This window comes from Carcharodon carcharias, chromosome 20 (genome assembly GCF_017639515.1).
Source record: "Carcharodon carcharias isolate sCarCar2 chromosome 20, sCarCar2.pri, whole genome shotgun sequence".
NCBI classification, from domain to species: domain Eukaryota; kingdom Metazoa; phylum Chordata; class Chondrichthyes; order Lamniformes; family Lamnidae; genus Carcharodon; species Carcharodon carcharias.
The window spans coordinates 47,758,330-47,782,193 of NC_054486.1; the positions used below are offsets into that span (position 1 = coordinate 47,758,330).

The 23,864-nt window shown below is 42.2% G+C and overlaps 1 protein-coding gene across 14 annotated transcripts in view; it reads right to left on the reverse strand.

Moving 5' to 3' along the window:
• mipol1 (mirror-image polydactyly 1) overlaps positions 1–23,864 on the reverse strand; it is a 363,283-nt gene that overhangs the window by 226,089 nt on the left and 113,330 nt on the right. For 9 of the 14 annotated variants that reach the window (XM_041214749.1, XM_041214747.1, XM_041214750.1 and 6 more), the window contains 2 exons: positions 17,572–17,707; positions 16,615–16,720 (listed from right to left, as the gene is read on the reverse strand). In XM_041214749.1, the coding sequence (XP_041070683.1) occupies positions 16,615–16,720; positions 17,572–17,707 (242 nt within the window). The remainder of the gene's footprint in view (positions 1–16,614; positions 16,721–17,571; positions 17,708–23,864) is intronic. The other 5 variants (XM_041214748.1, XM_041214758.1, XM_041214761.1 and 2 more) reach the window with 1 other exon arrangement.

The window sequence follows — 23,864 nt, forward strand, 5'->3', positions numbered from 1 at the left end:
ATGATGCAGTAATTGACCAGGTTGGATTTGTCCTGCTTTTTGAGTACAGGACAGACATGGGCAATTTTTCACATTGCCAGGTAGATGCTAATGTTGTAGCTGTACTGGAACAGCTTGGCTAGGGATAAAAACAAAAAACTGCGGATGCTGGAAATCCAAAACAAAAACAGAATTACCTGGAAAAACTCAGCAGGTCTGGCAGCATCGGCAGAGAAGAAAAGAGTTGATGTTTCAAGTCCTCATGACCCTTCAACAGAACAGAGCTAGGGACGCAGCAAGTTCTGCAGCACAAGTCTTCAGTACTATTGCTGGAATATTGTCAAGGCCCACAGCCTTTGCAGTATTCAGTGCCTTCAGCTGTTTTGTTGATATCCCATGGAGTGAGCTGAATTGGCTGGAGACTGGCATCTCTGGTGCTGGGGACCTCTGAAGGAGGCCGAGATGAATCATCCACTCAGTAGTTCTGCCTGAAGATTGTTACGAATGCTTCAGCCTTATCTTTTGCATTGATGTGCTGGGCTTCTCCATCATTTTGGATGGGATATTTGTGGAGCCTTCTCCTCCAGTGAGTTGTTTAATTGTCCACCACCATTCACGACTGGAGGCAGCAGGACTGCAGAGCTTAGATCTGATCCATCGGTTGTGGAATCGCTTAATTCTGTCTATCACTTGCTGTTTATGCTGTTTTGCAGACAAGTAATCCTGTGTTGTAGCTTCACCAGGTTGACATCTCATTTTGAGGTATGCCTGGTGCTGCTCCTGGCATGCCCTCCTGCACTCTTCATTGAACTAAGGGTGGTCCGGTGGCTTGGTGGTAATGGAAGAGTGGGGATATGCCAGGCCATGAGGTTATAGATTGTGGTTGAGTACAATTCTGCTGCTGTTGCTGATTGCCCACAGCCCCTAATGGATGCCTACTCTTGAGTTGCTAGATCTATTCAAAATCTATCCCATTTAGCACGATGGTAGTGCCACACAACACGATGGAAGGTATCCCCAATGTGAAGGCAGGACTTTGTCTCTACAATGACTGTGCAGTGGTCACTCCTACCGAAACTGTCATGGACAGATGCATCTGCGGCAAGCAGGTTGGTGAGGATGAGGTCAAGTCTGTTTTTCCCTCCTGTTGGTTCCCTCACAAACCCACAAACCCAGTCTAGCAGCTATGTCCTTTAGGACTCAGCCAGCTATATCTGTGGTGGTGCTACCGAGCCACTCATGGTGATGGACATTGAAGTCCGCCACCCAAAGTGCATTCTGCATCCTTGCCACCATCAGTGCTTCCTCCAAGTGGCGTTCAACATGGAGGAGCATTGATTCATCAGCTGAGGGGGGACAGTTAGTGGTAATCAGCAGGAGGTTTCCTTGCCCATGTTTGACCTGATGCCATGAGAGTTCATGGGGTCGGAGTCGATGTTGAGGGCTCTCAGGGCCACTCCCTCCTGACTGGAAACCACTGTGCCACCACAGGGATGGTGATGGTGGTGTCTGGGGTGTGATCTGTAAGGTATGATTCTTGAGTATGACTATGTGAGACAATTTTGGCACAAACCCTCAGATGTTGTAGTTTCCGATGCCTAGGTTGATGCTGGGTGGACAGTCCACTTTCATTAGCTTTGTTGACTTTTTAGCAATTTGATACAACTGAGTAGCTTGCAAGGGGACATTTAAGAGTCAACTACATCACTGCGGATCTGGAGTTACATGCAGGGGAGACCAAGTGAGGATGGCAGATGAAGGACATGAGTGAACAAGATGGGTTTTTACAACAATTGACAATCCACGTCTTTATTGAATTCAAGTTACAGCATCTGTTGTGGTGGGATTCGAACCTGGGTGCCCAAAGGATTATCCTGGATCTCTGGATTAGCAATGCAGTGACAATGCCACTATGCCACTGCCTCCCCCCAGATTCCAGGCAACGGAGACAGCCTGAACTGCGAAGGACATCTCTACTTGGACAGCCGATAAATAGAGGGAAAGGCTCAGGGCCTTCATTCACTTTCCAGGAGCGGCAACAGCCAGACCTGTGAGGGACATCCCTACTCAGGCAGTGAGCTGAATTTGAAAAAAAAAAATCCAGGAGTGACATCACAGGAAAACTGTAAGTTCATTGGTTTGTGAGAAGCTGCTGTTAGGGAGTGTGTTTAAATAGCTTAAAACTAGAAATACGTATAATTTATAGAGAAGCAGCTACTTGGATTTCAGTAAGGAACACTAGCAATAGGGAAGTAAAGTTAAATCAAGTCAAAGTAAAATAAAGTAATAAAGTAAAATGAATTAAGATTAAGTTAGCATAAGTGTAATAAAGTTAAGTTACTAGTAATTTACTCTATAGATTCTACTTACCCTAAGTATAATAAGTAGTTATTGTAGTTATGGGATGGCAAGTCAACTCAGCCAAGTGGAGTGTACATCCTGGGGTATGTGTGAAATCGTGGACGCACCATGTGTCCCTGACAAACACATCTGTAGGAAGTGTCACCAGCTGCACAAGCTTGAGCTCCGAGTTTCGGAATTTGAGCAGCAGCTGGAGTCTCTATTGTGCATCCACGAGGCAAAGGACGATGTGGATAACATGTTTAGGGAGGTGGTCACACCGCAGGTCAGAAGCGTACAGACAGAGAGGGAATGGGTGTTGAAGGGAACCAGAGAAGTAGTGCAGGAGTCCTCTGAGCCTATTCTGCTTGCTAATCAGTTTTCCATCTTGGATGCTGACAAGGGCAATGGTTCCTCAGGGGACTGTGGCCAGATCCAAGCCTGTCACACCACAGCTGTATGGGGGGCCAGGGGATTCCATCATCAGGGGATCAGACAGGCATTTCTGTGGCAGTAAACATGACTCCAGGGTGCTGTGTTGCCTTCCTGATGCAAGGGTCAAGGATGTCATGGAGTGGCTACAGGATGTCCTCAGGGGCAGGGACATCAGCCAGAAGTCATGGTCTACACTGGTACCAACAATATAGGTAGGAAGAGGGATGAGGCCCTGAAAGCAGATTTCAAGGAGTTAGGAAAGAAATTAAAGAGCAGTAATCAAGAGCAGTAATCTCAGGATGACTCCCAGTGCTATGTGCTAGTGAGCATAGGAATAGGAGGATTGATCAATTAAATACGTGGCTGGAGAACTGGTGTAGGAGGGAGGGCATCCGATTTCTGAGGCATCGGGACTGGTTCTGGGGGAGGTGGGACCTGTACAAGCTGGACGGGTTACATCTTAACAGGACTTGGACTGACAAAGTCGCAGAGAGATTTGCTAGTGCTGTTGGGGTGGATTTAAACTAGTCTGTCAGGGGGGTGGCCCAAATTGGAAGAAAGTAATGCTGGTAACTGGAAGTAGTAGTGAGGCTAGAAGGCAGGAGAAACAAAGCAGAGCATTGAGTGTGCTTCCAATGCGGAATGATGTCAAAAAGACAAGTTAAGGGCACTCTACCTGAATGCGCGCAGCATTCGCAATAAGGTATATGATAAATTACGGAAACATGGCTGCATGGTGATCAAGACTGGGAACTGAATATTCAAGGGTATTCGATGTTTAGGAAGGACAGACAAGAAGAGAAGGGCGGTGGAGTTGCGCCGATTATATGGGATGGGATCAGTGCATTAGTAAAGGAGGATCTCAGATCTGAAGAACAATGTGTGGAATCTGTTTGGGTGGAGATAAGAAACAGCAAAGGCCAGCAGGCATTGGTTGGAGTTGTTTATAGGCCACCAAACATTAATACTATGCCCCACATTATCACTAATCAGGAGGTGAGAGAAGCATGTATCATGGGCAATACATTAATCATGGGTGACTCAATCTGCATATAGACTGAGTAAACAAATTGAGCACTAATGCTGTGGAAGACAAGTTTTAAGAGTATGTTAGGGATGATTTCCTAGAGCAGTATGTTGAGGAGTCAACTAGAAGATAGGCTAGTATTATGTAATGAAAAAAGGTTAATTAATAATCTTGTAAAAGAACCTTCAGGGATGAATGACTACAGTATGGTAGAATTTTACTTTATGTTTGAAAGTGAGGTAGTTCACTCTGAAGGAAGAGTGTTAAACTTGAAGAAAGAGAATTATGAAGACATGGGGAACAAATTGGCTGAGGTGGATTGGGAAAATACATTACAAGGTATGACTGTACATAGGCAATGGATAGTCTTCTAAGAACTATTAACATAGCTTACAGCACCCTATACATTCCTTCAAGGTGCAAAAACCCAAAAAAGTCAGTCAACCGTGGCTGCCAAGGGAAGTTAAGGATTGTATAAGAGTAAAAGAAATGACTTATAAAGTTGCCAGACGGGGTAGTAAACCTGAGGATTGGGAGGATTTTAGAATACAGCAAAGAAAGGCCGAGAAACCGGTAAAGAAAGGGAGAATAGGATATGAATGCAATCTAGCAAAAAACATAAAAACAGACTGAAGCTTCTATAGATATGTAAAAAGGAAGTGTTTGGCTAAGACAAATGTGGGTCTATTGCAGGCAGAGTCAGCAGAATTCATAATGGGGAAGAGAGAAATGGAAGAGAAGCTAAATGGTTACTTTGTATCTGCTTTCACCGAGGAGGTTACAGGAAATCTCCCATATTTAGAGATCCAAGGGACAAGGAAAAATGAGGAGTTGAAGGAAATTAATGTAATGTTGTATTGGAGAAATTAATGGGGCTGAAAGTTGATAAGTTCACGGGACCTGACATTCTGCATCCCAGAGTGTTGAAAGAGATTGCTATATAGTGGATGCATTGGTGATCATTTTCCAAAATTCTATAGATTCTGGAAGGGTTCCTGAATATTGGAAGATAGCAAATGTCACCCCACTATTTAAGAAGGGAGGGAGAGAGAAAACAGGAAACTACAGGCCTGTTAGCCTTACATCAATAGTAGGGAAAATTATAGAATTTATCATAAAGGATGTGATAAATGGATACTTGGATAATCACGATCTGATTGGACATAGTCAGCATGGATTTGCGAATGGGAAATCATGGGAAATGGGCAGAATTTTGTCGTTGGCGAGCAGGGAGCAGGGCCTGTTTGCTGACACGTAAAATGACGCGGGATGACGCTAGGCAGAACCCCTGATATCACCCTGTCCCATTTAAATTTTCAGGAAGGCGGGGACGCAGCAAAATCAGCTGCGGGCCTGCCGAGCTGTCAATGGCCACTTGAGGCCATTGACGGGATCATTTAACCAATTAAAAGGACCTTCCCGTCCAACCTTAAGGTTGGCGGGTCGGCCAGGAGCCCCGGCGGCAAATAGAGAAGCGGGATGAGGTTTTATGTAGGGTTTTAAAAATTATAATAAAGTTGTTCTATAAATTATGAACATGTCCCAGCTCATGTGACATTGTCATAAGAGGGGACATGTAAGAGATTTTTCTTTTCTATATTTTTAATAGTTTTAAGAGTCCTGGCGATCTCCCTGAGGCTACACTTAGCCTCAGGGAGACGTGCGCTCTTTCATGTGCATGCGCGAAAGAGTGCACTCTCGATTTTAGGGACTCCCCCCTGCCCACACAGGGAACACATAGTGCTTCCTGGCGGACGTCACGCTGGGTGGGCCTTAATTGTGCCTTGTAGATGGTGGACAGGCTTTGGGGAGTTAAGAGGTGAGTTACTCGTCGTACAATTCCTAGCCTCTGACCTGCTCTTGTAGCCACAATATTTATATGGCTAGTCCCATTCCGTTTCTGGTCAATAGTAAGCCCCAGGGTGTTAATAGTGGGGATTCAGTGATGGGAATGCCATTGAACATAAAGGGGTGCTAGTTGGAATCTCTTGTGTTGGAGATGGTCATTGCCTGACACTTCTGTGGTGTGAATATTGCTTGCCATTTGTCAGCCCAAGCCTGGGTATTGTCCAGGTCTTGCTGCTTTAGGACATGGACTGCTTCAATATCTGAGGAATTGCGAATGGTGCTGAAAATTGTGCAATCATCAGCAAACATCCCCATTTCTGACCTTATGATGGAAGGAAGGTCATTGATGAAGCAGCTGAAGATGGTCAGGCCTAGGACACTAGCCTGAGGAACTCCTGCAGTGATGTCCTGGAACTGAGATGACTGACCTCCAACAATCATAACCATCTGCCTTTGTGCTAGGTATGACTCCAACCAGTGGAAAGTTTTCCCCGATTCCTATTGACTCCAGTTTTGCTAGGGCTCCTTGATACCACACTGGGTCAAATGCGGCCTTGATGTCAAGGGCAGTCACTCTCACCTCACCACATGAGTTCAGCTGTTTTGTCCATGTTTGAACCAAGGCTGTAATGATGTCAGGAGCTGAGTGGCCCTGACGGAACCCTACTGGGCATCATTGAGCAGGTTATTGCTGTTTGATAGCGCTGTTGATGACCACTTCCATTACTTTGCTGATGATCAAGAGTAGACTGATGGGGCTGTAATTGGCCGGGTTGGATTTGTCCTGCTTTTTGTGTACAGGAAATATCTAGACAATTTTCCACATAGTCGGGTTGATGCCAGTCTTGTAGCTGTACTGGAACAGCTTAGCTAAGGGCACTGCAAGTTCTGGAACACAAGTCTTCAGTACTATTGCCAGGGCCCATAGCCTTTGCAGTATACAGTGTCTTCAGCCATTTCTTGATATCACGTAGAGTGAATCAAATTGGCTGAAGACTGGCATCTTTGATGCTGGGGACCTCCAGATATGGGAAAAAAAAATGTTTTTAATGTCATGAAACATGCCCCTCATGTGACTCTGTCACATGAGCAGGGAAATGTTATTAAATGAAAAATTAAAGTTTTTATTTGCTTTTGGAAACCTCATCCCACCCATGGATTAGGTTTCCAAAAAAATGTAAAGCCACTTGGCCTTTTTGCCTGCCTGTCAACCGTTAGGTTGGATGGGCAGCGAAAAATTAAAGTTACTTGATAACTTAATGGCCTTAACTGGCCTTTAAATTGTTGACAGACGCACTGCTGGCTCCAGCTCGCCCCCACCAACCGAACTATCACGCGACTTTGCGTCGATGTTGGCACACTCAACCAACGTCAACATGCGTCATTTCACCCTTGAGCGAGTTGGGCGTGCGCTCATCCGCCGAGTGAAAATTTCTGCCCCAGGGGACCGTGGAAGCAGAGTCATTGAGCATGTTTAAGATAGAGATTGAAAGCTTTCTGATTATCACCATAACCCTTTACATTATTGGTGTGGGTAAAAGGCATTCAAGTATTTGATCAGCCATGAATGGCGGAGTAGACTCCATGGGCTGCATGGCCTTCTCCTGTTCATATGTTCCATGCCCATCTCTTATTCTTCAGGTTCAATTGCAAATTGGGTGACCAAATATTTGAAGATTTTGGGTTTCCTAGGGCAGGATTTTAAGTTCGGTGTGCAGGCACTGTCGGTAGGCCCGGGAGTGGCTGGGAAACGGGCCACCAGTTGCAATTAGCCCCGGACAACAATTTCACAATGGCTGGCCATTTACTGCCATGATGCAAATTCTGTTCAAACATATTTATCTTTTTTTAAATTAATATTAGAAACCTCATCCCACCCTTGGATGAGGTTTCCTCAAAAAGGCAAAGTCCACCTGGCCGATCCACCCGCCTGCCAACCTTAATATTGGACGGACAACAAAAAAATCACTGTTGATTACCACATTAATGGCTTTAACAGACTTCTTAATTGTCAGTGGGTGTGCTGCCAACTCTCGCATGTGCCTGCTGACTGAAATATTGCACGAGCGCGTGATGACATCGGGATGCTCGCCCAACGTCATCACGCGCTGTTTCACGCTTGGGCAGGTTGGGCGTGCAACCGCAAGCTGAGCAAAAAATTCTGCCCCTAGTTTTTTGCCGGATACCGATTTCTAAATGTCTAACCCCACTCCAGATCTCTTTAATAAAGTGTCCCAAGCTTCTTTACTCTGTTTTATGAAAGTACTAGCCTTGAGTATGGACGGGTTAAGTATTCCAATACTATAAATCAAAAGAAAACCTACATATAAATTTTTAAAAATTCTTCTAGGGATCAATTTGATTTCCTGCTTCCAATTTCTTGTCATCAATGGGTCCGATTGCAGACACAGCGTCCACAGCCTGTTATGATCAGGTAAGGGATAAAACGGAACACCATTTGACTGCGACATTTTTTTTTCAAAAGGATATGTTTGCCAATTCAGTGAGTGTTTAACTGTTTACATGCTGTGATTGCAAATGACACACAGAGGCAGGTTTCCTTTTGAGTTTTTAAAAGAAAATAATATTTATTTAGTTAATCACCCAATCTAAGTAAAAATAATAGAAACACTGACTCCCCCATACACATGCATTCAGGAGTTGACACACAAACACAACTAAGTGACAAAGTGAAGGACAAGTCAAGTAGTTTCAAAGTCTGGAAAAAAAAGTCAGTGGTGAATGCTCTTCTTCTGGAGTCAGCAGCTGCTGGGTTGATTCTTAAAACACTTCCTGCAGCATGTGGATGGTGGAACAACAGGCAGGGTTCAAGCTTGGAGGAAAGAGTGGGCGAGAAAGAGAGCAAGCGAGACAGCGAGTAAGAGAGCACAAGAGCACACAAGCGAGAGAGTACGCGAGTGAACGAGAGCGCTAGACATGATTAGGTTATGGCTGGAAGAGTTTCCTTCTCAGCCAAGATCTATTGTCCAAAGTGATTGTGTCTAATGGCTTGTTCCACACCCAGTTGAATACATAAGTGCTACTTGGATGTTTTGTGAATGGGTCAGGAGATGAGCCATTCATATGCTTGTCAGGTGATTAGCTCCGATGGGTTGGCAGCCTGACTCCATCCTAATGGCTTTCCAATTTGTAGGGTACAGTTATGTTCGGCTATATTAAGTTGCTCTTTTAAGTCATTTTTTAAAAAAATGCTCAGTTTTTTTTAAAAACTCAATCAGGGGTTTCAGCCCAATTAAAAAAATGTCATTTTCAATATGAAACATGCCTCATAATAATTCCGATGAAGGTGTTAAGGAAATGTTGGATTCTGATCTTGATGATGTTCTCACTGGAATCCCAAAAGAAATGATCATCCTTCTGGGGGACTTTAGCAGCAAGGTTGGCCATGAATCCGATGTGTGGAGATGAACCATGGGGGAAATTGGGTGGGAAAAACAAATGAAAATGGCATCCTCCTGCTGACAAAGTGTGCTTAGCATGGCCTCATTATAACAAACACCATGTTCCATCCAGGAGGGCAAATAGGAAGCTAAATGGGGGATCCTAAATCAAAGGATTGACATCTTTTGGATTATGTCGTTGTTCAAGTATCTAAGTGATCTCTGTAGTACTCAATCCATGTGGGGCTCTGATGCCTGCTGGACAGATCATGGAATTGTTTGATCAGTGATGAAAATCCACCCAGCACCAAGACATGGCAAGGTCAGCCAGATGTCCAAAAGGAAGAAAATCAATGTCTCAGCTCTAAAACAGCCTGAGCAAGAAAGAAATTCCAAATGCCGCGCACAACTAATCTGGAAAATCTTCATACATCCAACTTAATCCCAGAACAGTGGGATCAAAAGAGGTCAGCTGTACTAGGCTCCTGTGCCCAGACAATTGGGTTTGGACTGCTTCAATGAAAATGAAGTTGAATATGTGACCTCCTAGAAGAAAAACAAGCAGCCTTCATTGCCTGACAGAAGACCCAAGGTCAAGAGGACAGAATTCCAATAGTTCAAGGTTGACACCCAAAGACAAATCCGGAAGATAAAGGACATGTGGTTTGAAAAGAAAGCCCAAGAGATCCAACAATATGCTGATCATTGTGACATACAAAGCATTTTTGATGCCACCAGAACCATCTATGGACCAACGTGAAATGGACAAAATCTCCTTCACTCACACAATGGTGTTTCTCTTCTTATGAATGACAATGCCATCCGTCAATGCTGGAAAGAATATTTTCAACAAACTCTCAATTCTGAATCCACAGTGGCAGTTGATACTCTTCAGACTATCCCCCAGTACCCTGTGGTAGAATCCATGGGTGAACCGCCATCGATAGAAGAGCTGCAACTAGCAATCAAACAGATGAAAAACATCAAAGCTTCTGGTTGGCATGTTATTCCAGCTGAGGTCTTCAAAGCTGGTAGATTTTTGCTCACATCAAGACCCATCTACTCATCCTACAAATTTGGGAGGAAAATGAAATTCCCCCTCTCATCCCTGACTTCAGGAATACAACAATTGTAACTATCTTCAAGAAGGGAGATAAATTATGCTATGGAAACCATTGATTCATTTCCTTCTTCTCCATAGCAGGGCAAATCCTGACATGCATTCACCTGAATCGCTACTTCCAGTGGCTGAGGAAATCCTTGCATCTAATCTGCACCAGATTTGCAAGCCACACACCATTTCTTTGATAAGAAACATGGCCTGCCCTTGAATGTTGCCATAACATAAGTCATATCGACCCATAGCTGGCCAGCCAAATATTCCACCTCCCATATATGTTGAAGGAGACACTGGCAGACCTTGGCAGCTAGCTCTCGCAAAAGGCCACCATTGACGAGTAGAGCCAACACCAGGTCTGCTGCACCAGTTCCGCCTTCAACAAACTACAGCAGCAAGTGTTTTCCAACAAAGACCCCTGCATGTCAAGAAAAGTCCTCGTGTACAGAGCAACTGTTGTTACCACACTCCTGTACAGCAATGAGGCCTGATCTGTGGATCAACAACACATAACAGTACCAGAGAAAGTCCATCAGCAATGCCTCTGCTGCATCCTCCGGATTCAATGCAAGGACCATCATACATAAGCTACTGTCCTTCTTGAAGCCAACTCCATAAGCATTCAGGCAAAACTCTGGTAAAATCAACTGCGAAGGACACTGTGTTCCGGTGGCCGAAAAGCGTCTCCACCACATCCTATTTCTTCAAATTTCAAATGACCAGCATTCCAGGGAGGACAAAGAAAACACTCCAAAGATATTCTGAAACTCTCCTTGAAGCATGGTAGCATTGACATTAATGACTTGGAGGAGCCTGCTATCAATTGTTCAAAATGGCAACAACTTGTCCATCAAGCTGTATCAAGCTTTAAGTCCAAATGCTCTAATGAAGAGGCAGGGTGGCAGCAGGGAAGGAAAGGAAAGGAACCAAATCCTGCACTCTGCTTCCCACTAACTCATGGGATATCCTGCCCCATGTGCTGAAAGATCTAAGTGTTGAGAATCGCCATGTTCAGTCACATGAAGACCCATGGCAGAAACCCGCGACCCTGAGTCACCGTCATCCTCATATCAAGGGATAGCCAATGTTGCCAATTTTAGTATAATTTGTAAACCTATTGGCCATACTTCCAACAGCACTGTCCATGCCAATAATATAAACAGTGAATATTAACAGGCCATGGACCAATCCTGGGGAGCACCATGGGTAGCGTGCCTCCAGAAGAGAAGTGCACTAATTGCAATGTTTCAGTTGCAGGAACGAATTAAATTCTTAATTCATCAAATCAAATTCCTACTGACACAATAAGATTTTATCTTGTAAAGTAACTTAGTGTGAAGTACTTTATCAGGATTTTGAGAAAGCCTTTGATGGACAATATACCAGATTTTCCTCATCCACTTGCCTTTTAACTTATTCAAATAGCTGAAGCAAATTTGCAAGACAGAACCTCTTCTCCCAAAGTAATGCTAAGTATTTCTAATAGCCCTTGCTCTTCACCAGCGATCATAAAGGGCATCTCACAGGATCCTTTCAAGCATCATCTCAAAAATAGATGTCAAGCTGATGGACCTATAGCTTCTTCTGATTTATCCCAATTTTTTGGGAAATAGACCTTCCAGTCAAAGGGAACCATCTGTACATCTAATTGTTACAAAAACAAACTAACCAGGTCAGCGAGCGGGGGCCAGGAACTCCATGTCCCAACAAGCCTCGGAGGTTCCTGCACATGCGCGGACTGGAAGCGGGCGACGCATGCCCAATCTGACATTTTGTAGTTCTTTGGGCTGAGGATAAGGGCCCAGTGCATCTGTGTAAAAGGAGGAAATAAAGAAAATGGCGTGAAAACCCCAAACATGTGACCAGGAGCAGTGTGCCATAATCGAGAAGAGTCCTAGACAGGGGACAAGGAGAGGTCCCAAAGCAAGTCCCAGATAGCGGACAGGGAGAAGTCCCAGTTAAGAAGAAAGAGAGAGAAGCAGAAAAAGGGCTGTGGTTGGCAGACTTTAAGTAATGGGGCTCATGAGAAGCCCTGAAGATCTAAGGAAGCACCAAAAAATTAGTGACTCTGTGCTACGGGCCACTGGTGCAAAAGTACCCCTTTGGAGCTGTAGTGTTCTGCTCAGCGTGGCCGAAGAGCTGAAATTCTGCTTGTGAGTTGGTGTTGCTGTGCAGACTCAGGAATCCAGGGGAATGGAGTCTCAGGAGACAAGACTGAAACCCTGCGAAGTGAGCCACCATTGAGGCCTTCCGAGTTGGAGCGACTTTTGGAGACAATTCTCAGGAGAGATCTTCGAAGGTGAAGACTGGAATCCCTCATGAGAGAGAGAGTTTCAATGAGATTGGTTGACTTACAGTGTTTACTGACACCTGGGTATGTCGTTGAGAAATCCATGGAACCTGTCTTGGTTGCATCTTCCATTTATTGTGGTGTGTGCTGTGTTTGACCACAGTTTGCCTATTAATTCACATGTAGCTCATATTAACCCTGAATGTCAGTGGATAAGCTAGATATTCTAACTTGTTTCATCTTTCTGACCTGCTAGAGTAAAGTTTATTTCCATTTGCTCAAAACTCATGGAATCTTGTTGCTTTATTCTCTTAGCAAGTATCTTGGATATCAAACTTTATCTACTTGAAATAAAAGTCACTCGTGCCTAACTGGATCATTCCAAGATATTGGAGGTCTGGTGAGGATTATAACATATTGAACAATTGTAGTTACAGGCAAGAGGTTCATACTCCCATCCCAGCTCTCCCATCCCAAATTATCCTTAGATGGACATCACACGACCTGGCTCCCTATCTATTTTTGAGGTAGTCTATCAAAGACTGGCATCCAGCATCATCCTTGCCTCCACCACTGAACACAACCTTGAAATATTAACATAGGAATAGATGTTATGGATTACAGAAAGTGTTACAGACAAGTGGCTTTCAATGGAGGAGTGGAGGCCAGCTTCTCAGCCTCATACCTCTGCCTCAATTTGGATGTTGCTTCTGTTTTTGTTGCATTGACTTATGGATTATGACTGGTACAGCATACTTTGTGAACTACACAGGTAAGATAGAAATTAGGTTCAAGAACTCATGCTGCAAGAAAGATGCCAGAGATTGGAATGTGTAACTGGACGGTGATTGTTGGCCAAGACCTCAAGTCCAACCAATGCACTGACAACTGCTCCGTGTCCACGCACAGAACTGAGACAGAAACACGTGAAAAGACCAATTGTACGTCACAGCACTTCCCTGTGCAGTTGTCCAAAACCAGGGCCCAATTTACCGTAGTGCAACGAGCCAATGGTGAAAGAGAGAACACAGAGGAAAAATAAATAAGCATTCTTGCAGGCAAAGCCACATAACAATGCTGTGTTTTCACTGTTCACAGGAGAAAGAACCTTTTACAATACCCAAGGCCTATACTAATGCCACTAATTCAGAGATATGGATTTCATGCAACCAGCTGCAAGCTAAAAATATATCAAGAGCGCTCATGGTCAATTTCAGCTCTTGTGGCTAAAGAGAGCTCTCTTTCAGATTCAAAATTTTAAATCTAGTTCCACTTTGTAGATCTGTTTTCCTATCCCTTCGAACTTCCTCTGTAACATACCCAAATCCCACCACCAAGTTGCAGTCAGCACCCAATCACCGTCCAGTTACACATTTGAGTCTCTGGCATCTTTCTTGCAGCATGAGTTCTTGAACCTAATTTCTATCTTACCTGTGTAGTTCACAAAATATGCTGTACCAGTCATAATCCATAAGTCAATGCAACAAAAACAGAAGCAACATCCAAATTGAGGCAGAGGTATATCCTGAGAAGCTGGCCTCCACTCCTCCATTGAAAGCCACTTGTCTGTAACACTTTCTGCTACAGCATCATCACATTTTCAGAGCTGTCTACCATCCATCAGCAACAGCAAAGTACCGCAAGAACCCAATCTGTAGAAATTTTTGTGCAATAACCAAATTAGATTTGCCAATAATTGATAACAAAAAGCCTGACAATATCCCACAGAATACTTTTATATGAGCATTTTATACATTTGTCTGATATTTCTCTTCTAGCAGAAGATTTAGCAGATTTATTTTTGACAAACCAAAGTGATTGCTACAATCAAGAAAATATTTCAAAAGAATTAATTAAATATTTGTACACTCTTGTCCCACATGATTTAAACAGCAAGCCAAGTCTATAATACGGTTTGTATCAATGCAACATTAAAAAAATAAGAAACTTGCACTTGTGTAAATTTCAAGTCCTCAGGACATTATAAATTACTTTTGAAGCGTAGTCGTCGTTGTTATATGGACAAATGAGTCAGCAAGGTCCCACAAACAGCAATGTGATAAATGACCAGACAAGAAGGGACATTTGTAGGATATAGATCAACCTCAAACAATTGGATGATAGAAACATTTTTTATAATTGGTAAATAACCAAGCCAAAGTATTAAGTTTTGTCCACCAAAACAATAAACACAAAAGTATGTGTTAAATTTCAGAAGCATCAAGCATTTATTTACCATACTAAATAGACTGATTTTTCAATGGCAGAACATACTACCAAAATAGATTTTCCACGTGTTTAAGTTTCCGAAGCAAAACAAGTTGAACCATTGAAATAAAAGTTGACAGAACTGATGCCCGTGTTTTCAGCCATACTTTTACAAATCTCGAATGTAAAGTCAAAATTAGGGTAATGCATTGAAATGAGCCTGAGATTCCTGAAAAGTTTGATGTGTTTAAGAGTTTTTAGGAATAGGTCTATTCCTTTTTAATGAGTTTACATTAACAGTATGAGTTAGGTTCTCCTGTTTGGGACAGAGTGACTTTCTGACCTTGCCTGAGCCATCAACAATTTAATGGGCAGCTGGCCCATGGTGGGATTCCTCTTTCCAAGGGGAAGCTCACTAATGCTGATGAAGATAATTGGACAAGCTGCAAGGAAATTTAAAGGGGCTGAAGAACCACAAAGCTGAAAAAACCTACATGCAGAAACCAAGGTTAAAATTAAGCACTCAAGGCTAAAGTGGAAGGAGTGATGGCCCGTATGAGCTATATCCCTCTGTCAGAGGTTATTACCGCTGCTACCTTTCTCTGGATGGTCCCAAGAATGACAATAAAATTGCAGATGGAAAGGGAATCCACCAGTAACTCAGTTTCTGTCGCTCCACTAGTATTTGCATATTGTTGGCAGAGAAGGAAGTGACCAGTAGTGGTCCCAGTGGGGGTAAGGGGAAGGCAAATTAGAGTGGGGCAGGGAGGCAGCAGTAAACCTCCCTGCCCCAATTTCTGAACATTTGCACACTGATCTTGCTTAATTTCAGGCAGGACTATGGAACAAAATCCAGTCTATTGTGTCTAGCAAAAGAACAGAGAAATATTCTGCTATTTAACCCATTAAGAACTAATGGCCAATTGGCCTTTAAGCTTTGAACAAACGTGGCCTAAGAATCTAAATAAATATTAATAGGGCTTCTCCCTATATTTAAAAAGTTGCAATGATTATGATAAAAAACAATAATCATACAATCCAGTATTTTTTAAGTTATCACTGACGGACATAAAAGCAATATATAGCTGAATGTTTTAACAATTACACCTCTATTTTAATTCAGCTTATTTTCATTGTATTTCCAAGATATTAGGGACCTGGGTTTTCCTTTTCATAGAAGGTTAATAAGTATGATGGTAAAGCTGCACTGTATTAATTACCAAGGATTCTTATTAATAAAGAGGCTATTCTGTCATTCTTTGTTGCTCCACAGCCTAACCATTTTACACATTATGTTTGAGCAGCTCTGCTGTCTACATAAATGAAAAAAGAGAAAAATGCAACTGATTAATTTTTTAATTTATCTTTTAAAGAACTACAAATTGAAAGCTGAAATATTATGAGGTGCCAGGGAAAGATGCATGTTTAAATAGAATGATGCTTTCAATGGACTATCAAGATAGCTTATAAAATAATTAAATCTGAACTACAAATACTCGTCTTTAACTAGTCATATTGTTGGTATCGTGGGCTGGTACTTCTGAAAGAATGGATTCAGTTGTAGATAAGTGTGAATATATCCAAACAAAGGATGCTGGGAAGCTTTGAACCAGTTAAAACAATAAGCAATGTTTGAACTGCTGGATGGAGGGTAAAGGCACTGGTAATCATTATTCTCTCTTGTTGACTCAAGGCCTTTCAACAAAACAAACAGCTTCTTTTGTGATTGAATTGACATGGTGTTAACAATGCATTTAATGCCAATATCAGTATGAATTTAAGTAAAGCTGTCCGGCATGCTGGTACCAGGATCCCAGAGTTACTTATTTTATATGTCACTTAGAAGTGCCACAAACTTTAAATCCTCACGCCTTTAGCAAACACAGCTGATATTCACTCACGTCAAATTGTAATAGCTTTTATATATGTATCCATCGAGCAAACCACTGAAATTCCATGCAAAAAGTACCTGTAGCCTTTTCAGCTATTTTGGCTTCTATTGCTTTTTCTTGTAATTCGGTGTCAAGTTTTAAAACTTCCAATTCACCCTCTTTTTCTGTCAGTTTATTCTGAAGCTAAAAGTATAAACATAATGTGTTGTATATATTTAAAGCTCAAGTCTTGCATACTATTTTTAATTACAGATCAATAGATTAATATTTGAAGTTCGTAGCCTTCATGGGAAGCATGCAAGATTGAAATTAATATTCCTGAAGGCTACTAAGAATATAAATAATTAAACACATCCAGTATTTGCACATAACTTGTTATCCTCAACAAAGGTAGACATTCTACAGTATCAAATAACATTCTAACAATAGCTATCCCCTGAAATGAGTTAATGTGGTAAATACAAATATTTGCCTTTCAGTTACACAGTGAAAATTTCTACTGATATCAAAGAAGGGAGTTTATGCAAATTAATTGGCGCATTTGTTCCAAAGTTGTCTTATTGTGCATCCAGAATGGAACATGAATTTGAATTACATTGTACATTCTAGTCTGAACTTCAGAGCTATGTGAAAAGTGACCTTGTAACATGGAAACATATATTTTGAACTAAGTTAGCACTGTTTAGATCAGACACTTTAAATTTCATCGGTTGTAAACTAAGATCAAGGTTGTCAATAGGGATCTGGAGGCATCTTTGCTAGCAGTTATAAAAGTAGTAGCCATCAGCTGCAATGAAATTGCAGTGGTTATTATAGTATCAATAATTGCAGAATCATGAAAACTTAAAATGTAGCATCCACAATCTGACATTGTCAAAAATGAAAATACTATAGCACTTAAAGGATAAATCTATTCATTTTTCATTTCTACGTAATGAAGACAGTCATTTTTGAAACAGCAAGGGAGGTGTAGGATTAAATACATCCTGAATGCCACAACAGCAAAGTACAATTAAACAATCTAAAGAACATACCTTTTTATTAGATTCTGCCACAGCATTCAACTCTTTCAATAGGAATGTTATTCTCCTGTTATCATCTGAGAGTTTGGTAACTTGACCTGGGGTTAAAGGGTCATCTAGTGTACTACTACCTCTGTTTTCAGCCCTGCTGTTACAAATCAAAGACAAAAATCATTTAGTGGGGCTCAAAGTTCACTTGAATGCACAAAATTTAGTTTTGGAGCTCATGATACCTTTTTGATTGAAGACTTGAATTGTGCAAATAATGGCTGCATATAAAGTGGGCCTAGTTATTCTAAAGCATGGTAATCTTAAACTCTTGGGACTGTGCGTGTGTGTGGAGCATATATTAGAAGTAGTGTTTTTGGAAAGCTAAAGCTGAAAAATTAAAAGTTGGTATGCTGTCCTAAAATGTAAAGATGTCTCATGTTAATATAATACTGGGTAAACTATTTACCTGACCTTAAAATATTTCTGGATAAATATAATATCAAAGTATAATATTTTAGTACAAAAGCAAAATACTGCGGATGCTGGAAATCTGAAATAAAAACAGAAAACACTGGAAAAGCAGCAGGTCTAACAGCATCTGTGGAGAGAGAAACAGAGTTAACGTTTCGAGTTCGTATGACTCTTCTTTAAACTCTGAAGAGTCATACAGAGTAGAATATTTTAATAGTACTTTGGTATAACTTATTTTCTTACAAAATGCATTGCACACAATTGGTACTAGAATTCTTGACTATATGTTGTAAATTCTTGAGCTTGCAGCTGTCTCCTTTTATTTTGGGAAGCAAGGCTATGAATGCACAGTAAACATATTGAGGTAGATTTTTGACACAAAGCACAGCTGAAAGGAAAAAAAAAAGGCCAATTAAATTAATAGAAGAAAATTTAAGTAGGCTCTATCATTAATATGTGATCCCTTATGGCTATATCCTTTCACCTCTCCCCCATCTCCCACTTCCCACTCCCAGTAACTGCAGTGAAGACCTCCCTTTATACTAAGCAATATTATCAATGAATTATTTTGAAACCGAAGCCTAGGAATTATTGCTGTTTTTTAATGCACAAATGTTTAACATGTTAGCACAATATCCTTTTTTTAAACAGACGTGTTAACCATTTAAAATAAATGACAATATCTACATTAAAAGAGCTTTTTGAGGAATACTTAATATTGTAGTCATTTTTAGGCTCAAAGTAAAGTGGTACAGCAAAACAAACCAAAAGCAAACATATAATTTTGTTAATAATTAACAATGTATATGATTTACTGTTATCATCCAGCTTTGTGTGTATATTCTAAGAAGTAACTCATAGAATATGCATACATCAACTCTGAAATGCACAAAATAAAGTGCCAAAAATGACAATTTTCTATGGGGCCTTGTCACCAAATCCATCAGAAAATAAATCTAAGTAACAAATAAAAAAGCCACAATTAAAACCACTGACAACACAGAACTCTCTCAACATTGTCAGAATGTCCAGACTGATATAGTCAAATTCTGCAGCAATGTTTGAACCCACAAAGCTCTAGGTTTAAAACAACAGTTCTAGCAATTGAATTGAACTGACGCAAACAAGGTTATACATTACAATTTACCTACAGCGGGAGTATTTACTAAGTCCTTAGATTTTCCAGTATTTCCTTCACTGTGTAGAACCAAGTTTGCAGAAAACTTCAGTGTTCTCCAGTGAAAATGAGCTGGTACTTCTTTTTTAAAATAAAAAAGCTTCTTCCCTGTGAAATTGGCATGGATCAGTACTTTGGTGCCCTGATTTTAATTCTGCTCAGACGAGTTGAAAACAAATTCCCTCCACTATTTGTGAAGATTGGGCGGAATTTTACGCCGGCAGGATTTTACGGGCCTGCCGAAGTCAATGAATGGCTCGCTGCATTTTACAGCCCCATCCCTGCCATGATGGGGCCGTAAAATTCTGCCCTTTGTAGGTGAAACAAACTTCGGCTAACTCTTCATGGACACAATGCAGCCCAATTTGGTATTACACATTCAGTGAACTGACACAGTAACCAACAATGATTCTCAGCATTAAAAGGTAACAAATAGTAGGACATTTTCTTCTGAAATTAGAGTTAAGGCACATTGCTGATGCAGTGTAAACAAAACCTCACTACTTGTAAGTGCTTGATGCTGACAACTTCACTATTGTTTAAAATGCATTTTTCTTCCTCCCTTATTGATTCCCATCGTTGAAAGGATAAGTAGCCAACCTCACTTTAGCCTTCTGCCAATCACATCTTGGGCTAAAGGATATGTACAAGTAACCTGGTATGATTTACTTAATGATTTTTTTTCCCCTTATTAGCAAGTGGGGCTTCATCTTCATCCAGATGAGAACTCATTATATTAGACTTACGGTTGAAATCTGCCCTCTATAGAGGGCAACAAATTAGAGGACTTATGCTCTATTATTTCCAGTTGGTAATGCTTTATTCATTACAAAAACATGTACTGTCTGTAAGCAAACCTCCCTTCTATTCATCCTTTATCCTATTATAACCTTATTGTTCCCATCGCCCCATCCCACCCATTATGTAATGTGATGCTGCAAGGCAGAAATAAAGGAAATTAAATCAACAAGAGGGGAAATATAAAAATCATTTCACAAAATAAATCTAACAGCTTGCATACTATCTTCACATTTTCATTTCACAAATATCTGCTCGCATCATTTTGATCCAAGTTAATTGAAGGAGAAAAATTCTTGGAAGTTATTACTATTTATAATGTCGACTTTAATAAATAGGACCTCAAACTACATTGAATATAATATTACCTACCCTCCAACAATTCAATGTTTTGCCTGCAAAAAGAATTATTGATGCTAATAATTGTTTTTATAAGAAAGCGTTCTCCAGAATCTTTGCAAAATTGTCAAATGCCATGAGGGAGTAGCTAGTTAAAACTGTATTCCACTTGATAGTTATACAGGTGATTTATTTATTTATTTTTTAATTCATTTATTCACGGGGTGTGGGCTTCGCTGGCTGGGCCAGCATTTATTGCCCATTCCTAGTTGCCCTTGAGAAGGTGGTGGTGAGCTGTCTTCTTGAACCGCTGCAGTCCATGTGGTATAGGTACACCCACAGTGCTGTTACAAAGGGAGTTCCCAGGATTTTGACCCAGCGACAGGGAAGGAGCGGCGATATGTTTCCAAGTCAGGATGGTGAGACTTGGAGGGGAACTTCCAGGTGGTGGTGTTCCCCTCTATCTGCTGCCCTTGTCCTTCTAGGTAGTAATGGCCGTGGGTTTAGAAGGTACTAAGGAGCCTTGGTGCATTCCTGCAATGCATCTTGTAGATGGTACACACTGCTGCTACTTTGTGTCGGTGGTGGAGGGAGTTAATGTTTGTTGATGTGGTGCCAAACAAGCAGACTGCTTTGTCCTGGACAGTGTCCAGCTTCTGTGTTGTAGGAGTGTTGTAGGAGCTGCACTCATCCAGGCAAGTGGGGAGTATTCCATCACACTCCTGACTTGTGCCTTGTAGATGGTAGACAGGCTTTGGGAAATCAGGAGGCATGTTATTGTCGCATGATTTCTAGCCTCTAACCTGCTCTTGTAGCCACAGTGGCTAGTCCAGTTCAGTTTCTGGTCAATGGTAACTCCCAGGATGTTGATAGTAGGGGATTCAGTGATGGTAATGCCACTGAACATCAACGGGTGATGGTTGGATTATCTCTTGTTGGAGATGGTCATTGCCTGGCACTTGTGTGGCGCGAATGGCCACTTGTCAACCCAAGCCTAAATATTGTCCAGGTCTTGCTGCATTTGGACATGGACTGTTTCAGTGTCTGAGGAGTTGCGAATGGTGAACATTGTTCAATTATCAGTGAACATTCCCACTTCTGACCTTATCATGGAAGGAAGGTCATTGATGAAGTGGCTGAAGATGGTTGGGCCTAGGACACTACCCTGAGGAACTCCTGCACTGATGTCCTGGAGCTGAGATGACTGACCTAAATCAACCACAACCATCTTCCTTTAAGCTAGGTATGACTCCAACCAGTGAAGAGTTTTCCCCGATTCCCATTGACTCCAGTTTGCTGCCTTGATGTCAGGGGCAATCACTCCCACCTCACCTCAGGTGTTCAGCTGTTTTGTCCATGTTTGAACCAAGGATGTAATGACATAAGGAGTTGAGTGGCCTTAGCAGAACCCAAATTGGGCATCAGTGAGCAGTTTATTACTATGTAAGCACTGCTTGATAGCACTGTTGATGACCCCTTCCCTTACTTTACTGATGATCGAGAGCAGCCTGATGGGACGGTAATTGGCCATGTTGGATTTGTCCTGCTTTTTGTGTACAGGACATACCTGAGCAATTTTCCACATAGTCGGGTTGATGCCAGTCTTGTAGCTGTACTGGAACAGCTTGGCTAGGAGCACGGCAAATTTGGGAGCACAAGTCTTCAGAACTATTGCTGGAATGTTGTCAGTGCCCATAGCCTTTGCAGTATCCTGTGCCTTCAGCCGTTTCTTGACATCACGTGGAGTGAATCAAATTGGCTGAAGGCTGGCATCTGTGATGCTGGGCACCTCCGGAGGACACGGAGATGGATCATCTACTTGGCACTTCTAGCTGACGATAGTTGCAAATGCTTCAGCCTTATCTTTTGCACTGCTGTGCTGGGCTCCTCCATCATTGAGGATGGGGATATTTGTGGAGCTACCTCCTCTAGTGAGTTGTTTAATTGTCCACCACCATTCACAACTGGATGTGGCAGGACTGCAGAGCTTAGATCTGATCCGTTGGTTGTGGGATTGCTTAGCCCTGTCCATCACTTGCTGCTTATGCTGTTTGGCACGCAAATAGTCCTGTTTTTTAGCTTCACCAGGATGACACCTCTTTTTTTTCAGTATGTCTGGTGCTGCTTCTGGCATGTCTTCCTGCACTTTTCATTGAACCAAGGTTGATCCCCTGGCTTAGTGATAATGGTAGAGTGGGGGATATGCCAGGCCATGAGGTTACAGATTCTGTTCGAGTACAATTCTGCTGCTGCTGCTGATGACCCACAAAGCCTCATGGGTGCCCAATCTTGAGTTGTTCAAAATCTATCCCATTTAGCATGGTGATAGTGCCACACACCACGATGGAGGGTATCCTCCATGTGAAGGCAAGACTTTGTCTCCACAATGACTAGGCGGTGGTTACTCCTACCGATACTGTCATGGGCAGATGCATCTGCGGCAGGCAGGTTGGTGAGGATGAGGTCAAGTATTTTTTTCCCTCTTGTTGGTTCCCTCACCACCTGCTGCAGACCCAGTCTAGCAGCTATGTCATTTAGGACTCGGCAGGCTCAGTCAGTAGTGGTGCTACTGAGCCACTCTTGGTGATGGACATTGATGTGCCCCTCTGTGCCCGTGCTACCCTCAGTGCTTCCTCCAAGTGATGTTCAACAATGAGGAGGACTGAGTAATCAGCTGAGGGAGGGCAGTACGTGGTAATCAGCAGGAGGTTTCCTTGCCCACGTTTGATCTGTTGCCATGAGACTTCATGGGGTCCGGAGTCGATGTTGAGGACTCCCAGGGCAACTCCTTCCCGACTGTATAACACTGTGCCACCACCTCTGCTGGGTCTGTCCTGCCGGTGGGGACAGGACATACCTAAGGATGGTGATGGTGGAGTCCGGGACATTAGCTATAGGGTGACTCGTCTGTGAGATAGCTCTCCCACTTTTGGCACTAGCCTCCAGATGTTAGTGAGGAAGACTGCGATTGCCTGTGTCATTTCCAGTGCCTCTGTCGATGCCAGGTGGTCCATCCAGTTTCATTCCTTTTTTGTGCCTTTGTCATGGTTTGTTACAACTGCGTGGCTTGCTAGGCCATTTCAGAGGGCATTTAAGAGTCAACCACATTGCTGTGGGTCTGGGGTCACATGTAGGCCAGACCTGGTAAGGACATCAGATTTCCTTCCCTAAAAGGCATCAGTGAACCAACAATCGACAATGGTCCAGATTTTAATTCCATATTTTTTACTGAATTTAAAATTCCACCATCTGCCATGGTGGGATTCAAACCCAGGTCCCCAGAGCATTACCCCGGGTCTCCGAATTACTAGCCCAGCGACAATACCACTACGCCATCACCTCCCCTACTACTATTACAGTGTTTTATAAACAAAATTGTTCACAATTTGTTTACAGCTGGATCTGCACCCCTACTTATTCATCCTGAAAGATAACTCATTATGAAGATTATAGAACCACAGAGTGACAGATGCAACACAGGAGGCCATTCAACTCATCATGTGTCAGTTCTTTGAAAGAGTCATCCAAT